This window comes from Gobio gobio (genome assembly GCF_949357685.1).
Source record: "Gobio gobio genome assembly, chromosome: 21".
Classification (NCBI taxonomy): Eukaryota; Metazoa; Chordata; class Actinopteri; order Cypriniformes; family Gobionidae; genus Gobio; species Gobio gobio.
In genome coordinates this window covers 18,479,456-18,493,957 of record NC_137117.1, presented here as the reverse complement: position 1 = coordinate 18,493,957, position 14,502 = coordinate 18,479,456, and the positions used below count along the sequence as shown (strand labels likewise).

The 14,502-nt window shown below is 39.5% G+C and overlaps 1 protein-coding gene across 1 annotated transcript in view; it reads right to left on the bottom strand.

Annotated features, from left to right (window-relative positions):
• The window catches only part of plxna2 (plexin A2), a gene marked incomplete at its 5' end in the record, with an annotated part of 214,058 nt that extends 199,924 nt beyond the window's left edge, over positions 1-14,134 (bottom strand). Inside the window, 2 exons of the mRNA XM_079802461.1 lie at positions 6,516-6,698; positions 12,932-14,134. Coding sequence (XP_079658587.1) covers positions 6,516-6,698; positions 12,932-14,134 — 1,386 coding nt within the window. The remainder of the gene's footprint in view (positions 1-6,515; positions 6,699-12,931) is intronic.
• Between the last annotated feature and the right edge of the window lie 368 nt (positions 14,135-14,502).

Below are 14,502 nucleotides of genomic sequence, written 5' to 3'. Positions count from 1 at the left end.
TACAATGCACTTAGATAATGCGACTAAAACAGGCATACTCCACATGTCTTAATTCGATTTTTGTTTAATTCGAGTATGGCTTTAACCGGATTAAGGTAATTAGAAATCGCTGTTTACATGGTAGTTTCTTAATCAGAGTATGGTCTTAATCAGATTAATATCGGAGTATTGTTGTCCATGTAAACGTACTGACTGAGATCTGCACTCAGATCAGAGATAAACGTGCGATGTATGCAGGAGATTCATTCATCATACAGTGATCGAACTGTTTCTGTTCTATTTCAGCAGCGAAAATAGTTCCAAACAAACACAGCAGAAGCACAGCGCATCTGATATGACTGGCATAACGCAGGCGAATTTAGGGACCGTCTCTAAAGTTACATACAACATTGGTAACGTTACACGTTTCAATCTTCAATAGCATTTGAAGAGAATGACAGTCATAAAACTGACTGTAAAGTGATCATTTAGGTGTCAGGTATGATACACACCTTTTGATATTTAATAAAATAAACGGTCAAATCATATGGAAATATGGATATGCATTATTTCACAAGGATACTGTTTGGGCTCTTACACAAAATATGCTAGATTAAAATGCATCATTGCTGAACACTGATGAGAATATTGCTTGAATATATTTACAGAGATAATATTAGAGATTATATTTACGACAAATTATTATTATTTATCCGTTATGCGTTGCTATTGACGACGGCCATTATAAGGAAGGAAATCCCACAGAATAGAATCTAGCTTAAAAAAGTGCATAGAGCTGCTTGATTTATTTGTTGTTTGTTGATTTTCAAATATAAAACTTGTTGAAATGTTTTAAGTGTGTGCATCTGTTCTTTTTGAACACTTTCATCTCATTTGAACAAAACCGTGATAATATTTATAACCGTGATAATTTGTGTCACTATAATCGTGATGTTAAATTTCCATACCGTTTCATCCCTACGATGCTCCTTTCACTTCAAGCAGCTTCACTAAAAGTTTATGGTGGAGCAAATTAGTATAAATGTACAATAGTGCCCATCATAATAGTCATCAACTATTACATTTACATAATCATTGGTTGACCAAATTGTGTACTGTTACATATTTAGTACAAACGAAAACAGCGTTTTCCGAATCCGGCATGCGAATAATCAATCTCAAAGTCCAGTTGATGGATGTAAATGTTGCTTGCATTCAAAGCTATCCAATATTTCGCTACAGTGGGACAACATTTCAGAAAAGGATGGCGAAAATGACTAATGCTAGAACTGTTTAACCTACAGTGGCTTGCTGAAATGAGGACAATATCATTGTGGGTCTGCTTTCATTAATTCATTCAAAGGGCTTTTCCTCAACTTGTGTGTCCGGCTACTAGTCCAGCTACATGAGCCAATGCTGAAAGGGTCGCCTGTGTCTGCTTTTCCAGGATACAGAGAGAGAGAATGATGAGAGAGAGAGCTCAACCAGCATGGAACTTCTGCTTGGAGCAAGGAAGGGTACAGCAGGGGACTGTGTCGATTGAATGGGGGATTGGTGTATGTGTGTGAGAGAGAGAGCGAGAGGGAGGGAGAGAGAGAAAAAGAGAAAGTGGCAATAGAGAGTGGTGGGTTTGCTCTTTGGGAAAGGAGCCAATCCAATTACAGGCAGCAGTGCAAGCCCGGTTTCTTCAGCTGAGCTAAATTTCACATTTCATCAGTCTCTTCCCGTCTCTTGCTGCCACTATGCTACGCTTTTCCCCTCTTTCTCTCATTCCCTCCCCCTCCTGCAGGTGAGGGCAGAAATAGGCAGATCATGCAACTGACTGCATTCTTCAAAGGATGAGGCACAACCACTCACCCCTGTGCAACAATATATCACCTACAGAGCAGAAAATCCTGTCAATCTATACGTTAACATCAACATGAGTGCAACTAGGGCCATGTAGCCATGCAGCTAAAAAAGGAAATTATATTTTGAAAATTGTAAAAAAAAAAAAATATTTTTTTTTACTAAATCTATTTATTTAAATATGAATAAATAAATAGTTCTTAATATTATTAAATTAACAAATTATTAAATTATTTTATATATAATAAATATTGTGTAGTGTACAAGTAAAAAATACAATTTAAAAAAATTGCTAAAAATAATCATGTTTTCCTGTCGCTTTTTCAAATAAATATATTTTTAAATATTAAAATTGGATCTGCACCAATACAACAATACACAGTAATAAAATGCTTCAATATTTACCTAAATACATTTTACGAAGACATTTAATATGTGAAAATGCCACGAGGACAACAGTGCTTGGACTGATTAAATGGACAGTTAATTCATGTGAATGGATTGAGCTAACAAGCTCCAATGCCAGTTTTGCTTCTGAAGCTGAAGATCATAGGCGCTATTAAAACATCTGTCTTGACACTTTCATACTGGCGAATCTGGACACATGAGGATTATTCATTGCCAAATAAAAAGCGCATTTAAATAATCACAATATGCGTGATGTTGCTCAATTTTATATGACCAGCAACAAGAATATATGTGACCCTGGACCACAAAACCAGTCATAAGGGTTCATTTTTTTAAATTGAGATTTATATATCAGCTTATATATAAATAAGCTTTCCATTGTTGTTAGGATAGAACAATATTTGGCCAGGATGCGACTATTTGAAAATCTGGAATCTGAGGGTGCAAAAAAATCAAAATATTGAGAAAATCGCCTTTAAAGTTGTCCAAATGAAGTCCTTAGCAATGCATATTACTACTAATAATACATTTGTGATACATTTAGGGTAGGAACTTTACAAAATATCTTCATGGAACATGATCTTTACTTTATATCCTAATGAATTTTGGCATAAAAGTAAAATCGATAATTTTGATGTATTGTTGGCTATTGCCACAAAAATACCGTGCGACTTATGACTGGTTTTGTGGTCCATGGTCACATTTGGTGAATATTATCAAAAGATTATCCAACCCTAGCTGGAGCACAGCCAGAAAGAGCTTGAGTTGCACAGCGAGGCAAAGGATCATGGACAAAAAAAACCAAATAATCTCACAAATACCAGCTTCCTGAGCTCTCTGGACTTGTTTGTGTATTCTCCAAGAGACAGTTTTCGGGGCTGCGATAGCTCTCTAACCTTTCCAAAGCACACAAGCTCTCATAAGGCCATCTCATCCTCTTCCTGCGACACTGTTACGCCCTGTGCAGATGTGACCGAATCCTCAGGGTTTGCAGAGATTATCGCAAGATACTCAGCATTTCCATCTAGGGTAATACTTCCCTAATTCCACCATATCTGTAAGTCTCATTTTCCTCTCTGGCCACTAGGGCGGCGATAACACACACCGGCTGAGACACTACAACAAGCTTGAGGCTAGGCAAACATGCCGCGGCAGCACTTCTAAGAGCACGGCGCAGTTGGCCTAATTTAATTGTACCAACCGAGAGGAGAAAGAAAATAACATTAATTAATAAGCCACTAAAACAAGAGGATTACAGAGAGCGAATGCCTCCGATGCCACTTCCTGATTGCGGTGCTGATTCAATTATAAATTAATTAATCAAGACGCAAAACACAATTTGGACGTTGCCGTGCTACCGGCATGAAACAAACACTCTGTTTGACTCTTTGACATTGTCCGTTCTCCCTGGCGTCTGGGAAGGCAGCTGTTATTTGTGTGTGTTTGTAGGGGGGCAGGTGGGAATGAGGGACAAACCCAGCGTTTGTAGAGCAGGTCTCTCTCTGTCTTTATCCTTTTGGTGTCTCCTTCAGCTGCTGTGGGGTGAGGACAGGAGGTGGGCATGCCTGTTCCTGCTCTTCTAACAGGGCCTAACCTGTCACTCAACGCTGTCGTGTCCCAAAGGGGGTATGAGTCCCAAAAGCAGCTGACAGACCCCTAGTCATCTTCATAATTGCATATTGCAGGTAGTCTCATCTTGTTACCAACCGCAGAAGTTCCATTAGCCACATGCTAACATGTCAACACTTACAGAATTGGCTGCTCAATAAAGGGCAAACATTTTGAACCACCCAAATAGATCTGTAAAGTCGACATTCAAATCGAAATAATTCGGGATTGTTTACTGTATATTAGTGTTGTTTAGGGGTGGGAATCACAGGTTACCTCACGATACATTACGACTTCATAATACTGGCAGCTCTCTGGGATGAGAAAGGAAGTTTTGCTTTAAACATTGCGTTCACGGCTGCTGGTTGACGTTAGCATTAGCCGCTTTCTCAAAGAGATCAGGGTGATGGCGTTGCAAGTGGCTTTGCATGTTTGTGGTATTACCCGTGTTCTTTACTTTTACCATGCAGTTCTTGCATATCGCGCACTCTTTGTCGATTTTGTTTGTCCCATCAATGGTATAAATGCTGAAGTGTGTCCAGACTTTGGACTTAAACGTGGCTGGGGCATCTATTATATTACTCTCACTGCTGTCCGCCAACCCATTAAAAACATCTTCTTCTTAGGCTAATTAATCATGTTTACATTTCCATCATTCATGTGTTGAGCGCCACCTCGAGGAGCTATGAAGTAGCAACGCTGGGAAATCTATTTAGAGCACCTTATTTTATTAATTAAAATATTCATATTTGGCGCCAGTGTATCCCACCCTTAGTGTTGTTAGTGTTAATCTAAAACTATTAAAATCATTTTCAGTAATTAAAATAAAGCTTAAATAAAAGCTAAATATTAAAATGTACAAAAAAACTTAAGATTAGAAATTTGCCATATTAAGTAGAAGTACTAAAATTATTAAAACTAAAAGTGAAATACAATAAAGTTTTACAGAAATATAAAATAAAAAGCATGTCAAATTTCAATAACAAGCTAAAATTAAAACAAAAACTGAACATATATAAAAATAAAAGCTAATTCATAAATATTAATAAATGGTACAATACTAAAACAATACTTGTTTATGATTAAAACATTGTTTTCATAATCCTTTATCAAAAAGGCCAAAATTTATTTTTTGGCTGACGTCATTTAAGGGGCTTTCAAACCAGGTAGGGAACTCTGTTACAGTCCCCTGAGAGCAAAATTTTCCCCTAGGACCATTTTCCTGGTTGCATTCACACCCACAGTATGAACTCTAAAGTGGAGTAAGCCGTCAATTATATGTCCTGCCGTTTTTGTGCAGGACTTTTACGTTGATGCCGCTAAGAACGCCTGAGCACACAGCACTCCCATTTTCCATCTTCATTAGTTTATGATCTGTTTAACAGTTCTATCTTATATGTTATTAGATAGAACTGTCATACAAAGGAAGTAACTGTATATGAAAAAGTGCTATAGCACTTGCCATGTGGTTGATACCCAATGTCAATAGGTGAGCAGAAATACATAATCATGTTTTGCTTAGTCCCCTCAAAGTCACGTTGGATTTACTTATTAGCATAAAAGTTGAGAAGATTCTACATCGGTCCATCTGTCGCTGTTTTCCATGTTCGTAATCGTGGAGTAAATATATGGGCTATGTTTACACTGCTTTTTAAAAAATGGTGGGTATCGTTTTTTTTACATGCAATCGGCCAAACAACGTACACTTAAGTCACTGGTAATTCCTATTGTGCTGGGTTAGACCCTACTCTGAAGTAGGGGCTCATTTAGTCCCCCCAAAAGGCACTTCTATAACTAAAATCATTCCCAGTTCCTGCGGTGCGAACACAGCAAAAAAGAGAATACTTCCACCAATAGTTATTGGAAATATGAAAACGTTTCTCCAGTATGAAAGCCCCTTTAGAGTGGAAATAAATATCAGATTGGCTAAAAAGTTATGTAGTTATTGTTTTAGGCTTTTGTTGTACTGTAGGTAACAGCCTGTCTAAAATCCTGTCAATAGTTAGCACAGTGATTTAACGGCAGATAACATCAACTACATCTGATTTTCGTTAAATATATTGTTCCACATCCATAGCAAATCAAATGGGTAAGCGAATGGCTTTCAGGTTGACTTTGATAGAAGTTGAGGGATGGTTTCTTCACTATCACGCTACTATGACCAACCAAAAGGTACATTTTACACCAAATTATCTTCATGCTCTTTATCTGAAAATTTTTATAATTACGCATCTGATAACCCTATATACTCCCAATGGCATTTGGCTCGTGTCTAACATCCTTTCCTTGGGTTTGGCTGAAAAGACTATTAAAATCAATAGACTCAGGAGGTAGACAGGAACCCCTGAGGTCACTTTAAGTTGCCCATTATGGACAGGAAAGTGAACAGAACCAGAAGAATCCTACAAAAAGGTATTAAATATTTAGGCAAAAAGTTTCTGGTTCCCTCTTTTCCATCTATACTTTTAAATGAGGCCAGTAGAGCAGTTCAAAGTAGTGCTCCAGAAGACACCATTAATAACTAACGTGACACACTGTTTGCAGACAAAAATGTTTGCTTGCATCTTAGGTTACAGGTCTAGAACGTCTCCATTTAATGTCCAACTCTGTAAACGTCTCTGCCGCAACATTCAGTCCACCGCTGAGGAAAAAGTCCTGCACTCAAGACTCACCTTTTTCAGTCGTCCACTCTTGGTGCCAACAAAAGCCACGCAGTAGCCATTATAGACGTAGGAGGTCACCGAGGTCATGCGGTCCCGGCTTTCCGTATAAAGCGTGTGTCCGGTCACCAGCTGAGAGCCGCCAAGGGGCTGGTTGATGTCCAAACCGCAGAAGGAGTCATCAATAGGGACAGGCTACATGAGGAGAAAGGTCAGAGAGTCAGCAGTTTGCTTGGAATCAAAAAGTCAAGGTCAGTTTGGTTGTTTATACAGGAATGAGTAGGAGGGTGAAAAGGTTGCACTGATTTTAATACAGAGAAGCACAAATCACATTAACCGATCCAAGTGAAGATAAGAAATGGATCACCCAACAATAAAGGTTAATTTTAGTACAAACGTTTGATTATGGATCATTACTCAACTCTATTAAACCAAACCACTGAATGAAATATACTGTAATGATTTTTTTTTAATACTTTCCACATGCTAAAGATATTCGTGATTAAAGATGAAAATAATTATTATTTTATAGATTAAAAACACTTTTTGTTTCAGAAAGGAAGCATTAAATGGAAGAAGGAAAAAGTCACAGTTTCCACAAAAATATTAAGCGGCACAATCGTTTTTAACATTGTGTTCCTTGTCATTTCAGGGTTTTGATGACAGTGGGATTCAGTTTTACTAGTCTATATAAACTGATGATATACAGTGTTTTGGGTTTGCAGTGAAGGCCAGAGAATACTGACTCTTGTTCAGTTTCTGAGGGGAGACAGTAACTGGACCATTGAGTGTGGTTTCCCAGGCCAGACGCTTGGTTTTCTGTTCAGCTGGGCAGACATGTTCCTGCTCTGCTCTGGTGAGTCCTGCCGGGCTCCCTGACTGCCTCATTACCCTGTGCTATGAGAAGAGTGTAGCTCACCCCAGCTGGGGACGAAAGTACATTCTCACACACACTTACACACCCCACCAGCAGAAAGCAACACATACAGACGAGACTGGGGCTGAAACCAAAAGCTAAATTTAAAGTTTAGGCTTATAATTATGGGTATGGTTAGGTTTAGGGGTAGTGATAAGGTTAGGACGACATTTTCGGACTGGTTCAACATATATTTTTTCCAAGAATTTTGTCCTACCCCTAAACCTAACCCCATTTCATAAGTTATCCCTAAAATCAGTGGGGAATAATAGGTGAATAACACACGTAAACTTTAGTATATTGGATTTAGTAGATTTCTTTGATTGGAATGTTGTTTCAGGATCAACAAATATAGTACTTGATGAAGTCATGTTCACTGCAAACATATACGTTTATGAGTGTACGTGTGTTTGTGTGATATGCTAGCTATTAGTCTTAGCAAGACAAAAACAGTTTGTCTTTTCCAATACAGAATATTGTATGGGAAATGGTCGCATTTTCAGACCTTTTTTCCTGCTGGTGCGACTAGATTTTGTTAGAGGTCGCACTGGGGCTACCACCACGTTGCCCAACGGAGTTACCATTTCTGTTACATATGAGAAACATCAAATGGCAAACGAAACGAAAGCGGAACGGAACAGCGGCACTCGTTTGAGTTGCGCTGCGCAGACCGTTTATCATAGACGGGCCGATCTCGATCACGCGACACCGTTACTACAAATCATAAACATTTTTTGGATTTAATGTAGTAACACCCCATGGTATTGTGGAAGAAACATTCTAAATGGTTTTTTTTTTACATTATTCCTCTCAGAGTTCAAACAACCTTTTGAAATTTTTGGGGGAAATTTTGAAACCTTGTGAAATTCAAGCACTTTTCACACTTTTCCAGCACTTAAAATGGTAAACGGACTGCATTTATATAGCACTTTCAACAGACCCATGGCCATCCAAAGCGCTTTACATTTTGCCTCACATTTACCCATTCATACACAGACGGCGGTGTCAGCCATGCAAGGCACCATCCAGCTTGTCGGGAGCAGCTGGGGTTAGGTGTCTTGCTCATGGACACCTCGACACTTGGTCAGGTGGAACCGGGGATTGAACCACTAACCTTCCGGTTTGAAGACAACTTACATGAACCACTGAGCCACTGCCGCCCCAAATATTATCCAATTTTAATGTTATTTTTAATGTGATGATTTGTAAAACTAAAAGTTTAAAGGTGTAGGCCACTTTGTGGAAAACAAGCACTTTTATTTAAAAAATACATGAAATTACCAGAATAACCAATAGTTGGCAACAGAGGAGCACTTATTTGACTTAGCCATTTACACTCCTTAATATATGGGAAAAAGTAGGAAGACAAAGTCAAAACAAAACTTTTCTTCAAATTGTGACTGAATTACACAGAAACCAAAGTAAAGAGTGCTCCTTTTACTATCACTGAAGCTGTCGGTCAGTTCAGCATGATACTATAGTCTGGAGCCCTGACAATAGATTGTTTGAGATCTGTGGTAAATGACACAGTGTTGGAAATTACTTTCAGAAAAATGACAGAATCCTCTGCTTATCTATGGGCATCCAGTAGTGTGAAATGTCAGAGTGTGAAATGTGCATCCACAGGTCCTTAAAAAGGCCAAAATAAATATCTCTATTGCTCTCCCCTTGCATTTCCTGCTCTCTCTCAGACACACGCATACACACCAACTTAAACCAAAGAGATTGAAGCTTGTAAACATTTACAATCTAATGGGAGGGTCTATGGCCCATTTTTCATGTCACATGCAAGCATGGGCCACTATCAATCCCCATTTGGATTGGGGCGGCGAGTTACAACACTCGGTGGCGTTTAGATTCAGGTCATCGGAGTTTGTGACTGACACTGGCCTCAAAGTGCCATGTAGAGTAAGAGGGATGGATACTGTGTGCTCGGTCATGATGCTGAACGCAGCACTGCTCGTCCCCAACACTCCACAGCCCTTTAATATCAGCCTGGTCGACTACAGGCTCACGCTATAAAATCTTTACTGCCTCCCAGCCCTTCACAAGCTGGGGGACGGCAATAAAGCAGGGATGTAAATGCCTCGTACTCTGCAGATATTGTTCCAGCCCTTCTTCATCGTGTTTCCTTTTATTTTGAAATCTAAAAATAGCTGCCTAGATCTGTTCTTCAAAAACAGTTGGCATTTGACTACATGATTTAAATATGTTTGGATGCAAAGTCTTTTTGAAAGAAAGTCAGGTCACTCTGCATTCATCTTCTTAATGCCTGCGGGCAGCTATGTTCTAGTCTTGCAAGTCCTATGCTAATGTACAGCAAAGAATTCATTCTACATGTTATATACCGTACTTCAAAGGGAAAGAACAAATGTCCAAAACCATTTGGCAATCTTACATTTCAATAACATCGAAATCTGGCAAAGATGGTATCATAAATGTTGCTTCTTTAGCTCAGATTAATATAATTATTGATAACGTAATGTAGCAAAATGTACATTTCTAAATTCATAGGATTGGCCAATCAGTCAATATGATAATTCGATAGCACAAGTGTAGGGTCCAATTCTCAATATTGATTAGTTGGTTAATAGCATGCATATTAGTATGATATTGGCTGTTTCTTAGTACTTAAAAATAACAATGCCTTATTCTGCATGACCATATTCTAAATCTCTTAATCAAACCCAATACATAACCTTAACAACTACCTTACTAACTATTAATAAGCAGTAATTAGGAGTTTATTGAGGCAAAAGTCATAGTTAATAGTTAGTTTATAGTGAGAATGACCCTGATCTAAAGTGTGACCGATAATTTTTCGGTCAATACATTTTTATTGAATGATAAATTATATAAATGTGGAGACAGTACCAGGACTAGCATTTCAAAGCCCACATATATTAAATGGCACAGCAAACTCACCACCCTTTTGCTGCTACCAAACTTTTTTTACTTTTTACTTTTTTTACTTTTTTACTTTAAAATATTTTTACAGTAAAAAGAGTATTCATCATTCATTTTTGTTTGCTATTCAAGCTCAACTTCTCAAAAAAAAAAAAAAAAGGAATACATAAAATGCACATATACATTTATTCAGATTATTTCCAAGTACTTCTACTACGTCAAGTTTTACCTCCCTTTGATTCTTAAGTGCATGATATTCACACACCAACCCTCATGCTCATCCATGGAACCAATTTCCCATGACTGCTGTTTCGAGTAAGGGGTTATTGTTCCATACCCAAATCAGGACAAGGGTTGTTCTTTTGGAAGAGACCTGATCAATAGAGTGCCCTTAGATCACTACTCAAACTGGCACGGCGATAGGCTTGATCAGGCAGCCTGATGAAACGTAACACCGGCTGAATGAGTGAATAGCATCAAAGGGCTGGATGTGAAGCAGCGAGCAGGTTGGCCAGGCAGGAAGACAGTTGCAAGCTGGGCTCTGTGATAAATTTTTCATTCAGCCTTCTCGGCTTATGACTTCTCTTCTTCCTCCTCTCACCCTCACTTTCTCTGTGATTCAGCAGAGACACTGGGGCCAAAGAAGCCAACCCGAAGGCTGCACAGAGGCCATGTTTCCAGCGAAAAGCCGAAAAATAGCCTGAAATAACTGAAAGGAAATGAAACAAAAACATCACAGAGGGGGAGTTCTAGCAGTATTTCTTAGGTAAAAGAGCTTGCATAGCAAACTAAAAAGTCTAAGGAGGATTATTTCACTGTAAAACTATTTTCATACTCCTACTGGTCTTGAAAAGGGAGTAAAAAAAAGCTTGGTGGCAACAAGAGGGTGGTTAGTTTTGGCATTTGATTAGTGTGGGTTCACAGACTTCACTATGCAAATTGTTAAAGATCTAACTGCATATTACCATAGATTTATTGAACAGTATTGAGTTTTTACAGTACATATATCCTCATGTTTTTATATCCTCAGTCAATCCTGACACATTACTCTAGGACCAGGAGAGAAGACGCAGGAGGTTTCTAGTGCAATGTTTTTAATGAGGCCTAGAAAAACACAGAGGAGGGCTGGCTGACATCATAAGCCATTGACGGCCCCCCTGGGGTCAGACGGGGGATCCTCTAGGGTCCTTAATGGGACCAGAGTGGAGTCGGCTACTATGAAGACCACCCTGCTAAAGACACTCAATAATGTTTTCCTCTGAGTGACAATCACCTCTGACATCATGCTAATGGTGAATTTACTGAAGCTAATAAAGGATACTCTGGAGGAAACCACGTATCAGTGGTTTGTCATTAAGACTCTCCCTTAATCTTCATGCACACAGATGCTGAAGAAGCACTGACAGCAATAAAAACATACACATATTAATTTATATATTTATGCAAACATCAACGCACCACTTGTCATTGTGGTCACTTGTAAAATAATACATTTTCTTCTAATTCAATTTGTTTTAAACTGCAATATTCTTTGCTAGTTTATGACACCTAACTTATTAACCAGTGTTAGCTAATTCAATATTATTGTGCCAAAAATGCATGAATAAAAATATAATAATAAGTATAGCCAGTTGCATACATTCAATGCATAATTAAGGAGGATAATATTTTCACTTTGACATGACTCCTATTTGCATCAACTTTAATGTAGCCATTTAGCCTATCAACGCTAAACAACTAGACATAATTACAGATGGATAAAGAATATTTTTAAAAACAATTTACAATTACAAAAACAGTTGAAAGGACTATCCTAGAATTCCTTTCATGGGATTTCTTGGGGTATGCCTGACATTCAATCCTGTAGGTTGCAGGGGTCAACAGGATTGCTTGGATAGTATCCTGTTACACTCTTAAAGAGTGAAATATGGATATGTTAGAATAACAACCAGCTATATAAACATTATGTTGCAGATCCTATCCTCATTCCAAAGAGAATATAAAATTAGTAACAATTCCCCATCTGACTGTGGTTTTCTAGTGAGCAGAAGCAGACATGGGAACTGTCAGTTTCTGAGAGGGCAAAAATGTACATTGTGCCAAGAGAACAGCATTCAAAGGTAGAGACCTTGAAATAAAGCTCTTAAATAAACCATGCCCAAAACAAGTTCAATTAAAGGGGCTATATGCGTTTTTCTGAAATTTAAACTCGCGACTGACACCTGTGGCCAAAAAACAGAACTGCTCTTATTTTCTGCTCGCTCTCGCAGCGGTGGTGACGTCACATCCGCAGACAGCGCGGGAAAAAACGACCCGCCAGAAAATAGGAAAAATAGGATACAGGCTTATAGGTGCACCCACTGTGAGCGGATAAGGTGTCAGTATGCTCATCAGGAGATGTTTGAGTCATAAATGGTAAAATAAAAAGGCTATTGTTACGTTTATTTTGGGGAAAAAGTTGCATATAGCCCCTTTAAAGTAGTGCAATTCAGAAAGAACTTCCATGAGTAGGGTTTCAGATACTACATCTGAAGCAATGCTTCATGTACAAAAGCTGGTTTTGCAAGCTAGATGCTATGGCTAGTAATAACAAAAAAAATCTTACCGCTTTGGTACAAGGTACATCCTTTCCCAACAGCCAGTTGAGCTCTAAGTTTCCCTCTCCCTGATAGCAGGATTGCATACGCTCTTTGATCCGTGCATTAATGTCCCGGATGCTGAAGACGCAAAGGGCCGAGTCATCAGGTGGGTGGTGGTACTGTTTTTGACCTTTGGAAAAGACAGCAAAGAGCACATCATCCTGAGCACTAATGTTAAGGGACGCTGCAAGCACTCGCCCAGGCTTGCCCAGGTAGGCCGCCTGCAGAAGGCGGTACTCAACCTTGTTTCGGACACAACCGATAGGCAACGACACATAGGAGTGGAATTTGTGGTCATCTTTGCAGAGTCGGACTATTCGAGAGGTGTAAAACAGGTCGTTTGAGGGCCCGCTGGAAGACATGCTGTTCTCCGGTGTTTCCGGTTGCACAGTCAGAAAGTAGACAAAATTGCCACTGGCAAAGCCATAGATGTAGTAAATGTCGAAATGAGAGACCAAAGCCAGTGTGTCGGAGGGAATCTTGATGAGCGATGAAACAAAGTCAGTGTGTAGCTCGTAGTCCAGCATCGCCGAGGACTCTGGGTCACGAGGAAGTTTCCGGCTGGAGATGGTCGGAAAGTAGTCTTGTTTCCCATCCACAGCGGTACCAATGAAGAGGGTCCCATCCTTGCCCTGCGAAGGCACGATGACTCCATACATGGTGCCTGTCTGGTTGACACTGGAAAGGTAGTGCTCCTTTTTGTGAGAGGGCTCCACCAAGATGAAGAGGTCATCCAACCGTAGCAGTTTGCAGACACCTTGGTAGAGGCTTCCGCAGGCAAGTAGTCGATTCTGAGAGTAATCAATGAGTAAGAGCTTGTTGATGTTGTTGGTAGAAACCAGTGGTTCAGAGCAGGGCTGAACTATTAGTGGAGGGTAGCAGGCCTTGTTGTCATCTTCCGGACCAGTATCATGGGATACTAGGAGTGTTAGGTTGCCCGATAACTTGTAGACTCGGTTGACAGCACCAATGTAGAGTGCCCCTGTCGTCTTGTGAACTGTCAGGTGGTTGAAGGCCCATTCTCGTCGCTCAGGGTGAAATGTTGTAAAGGACTGTTCACAGCACACTACAGGCAAGATTAAGACTAACAACCAGCACGTAAAGGACAATGTGGAACCCTGTCCAGGGCTTTGTTTCAAAGTCCTCTGTGATTCCCGCTGTCCCTCCATAGTCCGAGGGACCCGACAGGTTAGAAAATGAAGAGTTTAAAGAAGTATCAGAAGGCTCAACCTTCGTCCTCGTAGTCTGAAGGCTAACTTTGTGGTCCAGTGCCTCACCAGGGTCTTCACATTTTTCTGAAAGAGAGAAAGCGAGAGTAATGAGGACATAAATCAGCATCAAAACATCTAGACTCACATATAATCCAAAAGCAAACAGGCAATAGAAATTGCACCCCGTTAAACAAACCTAGGCCCTCTGCCTCCATTGGAGGAATGTGTCGACTAACCCAAGAGGAGGGGGCAGCTTCTCTAATAGACAATGGCAGGAAAGGTTTATATTTACATTCCAAAGGAGTTGTCATGCAAGATTACACAAT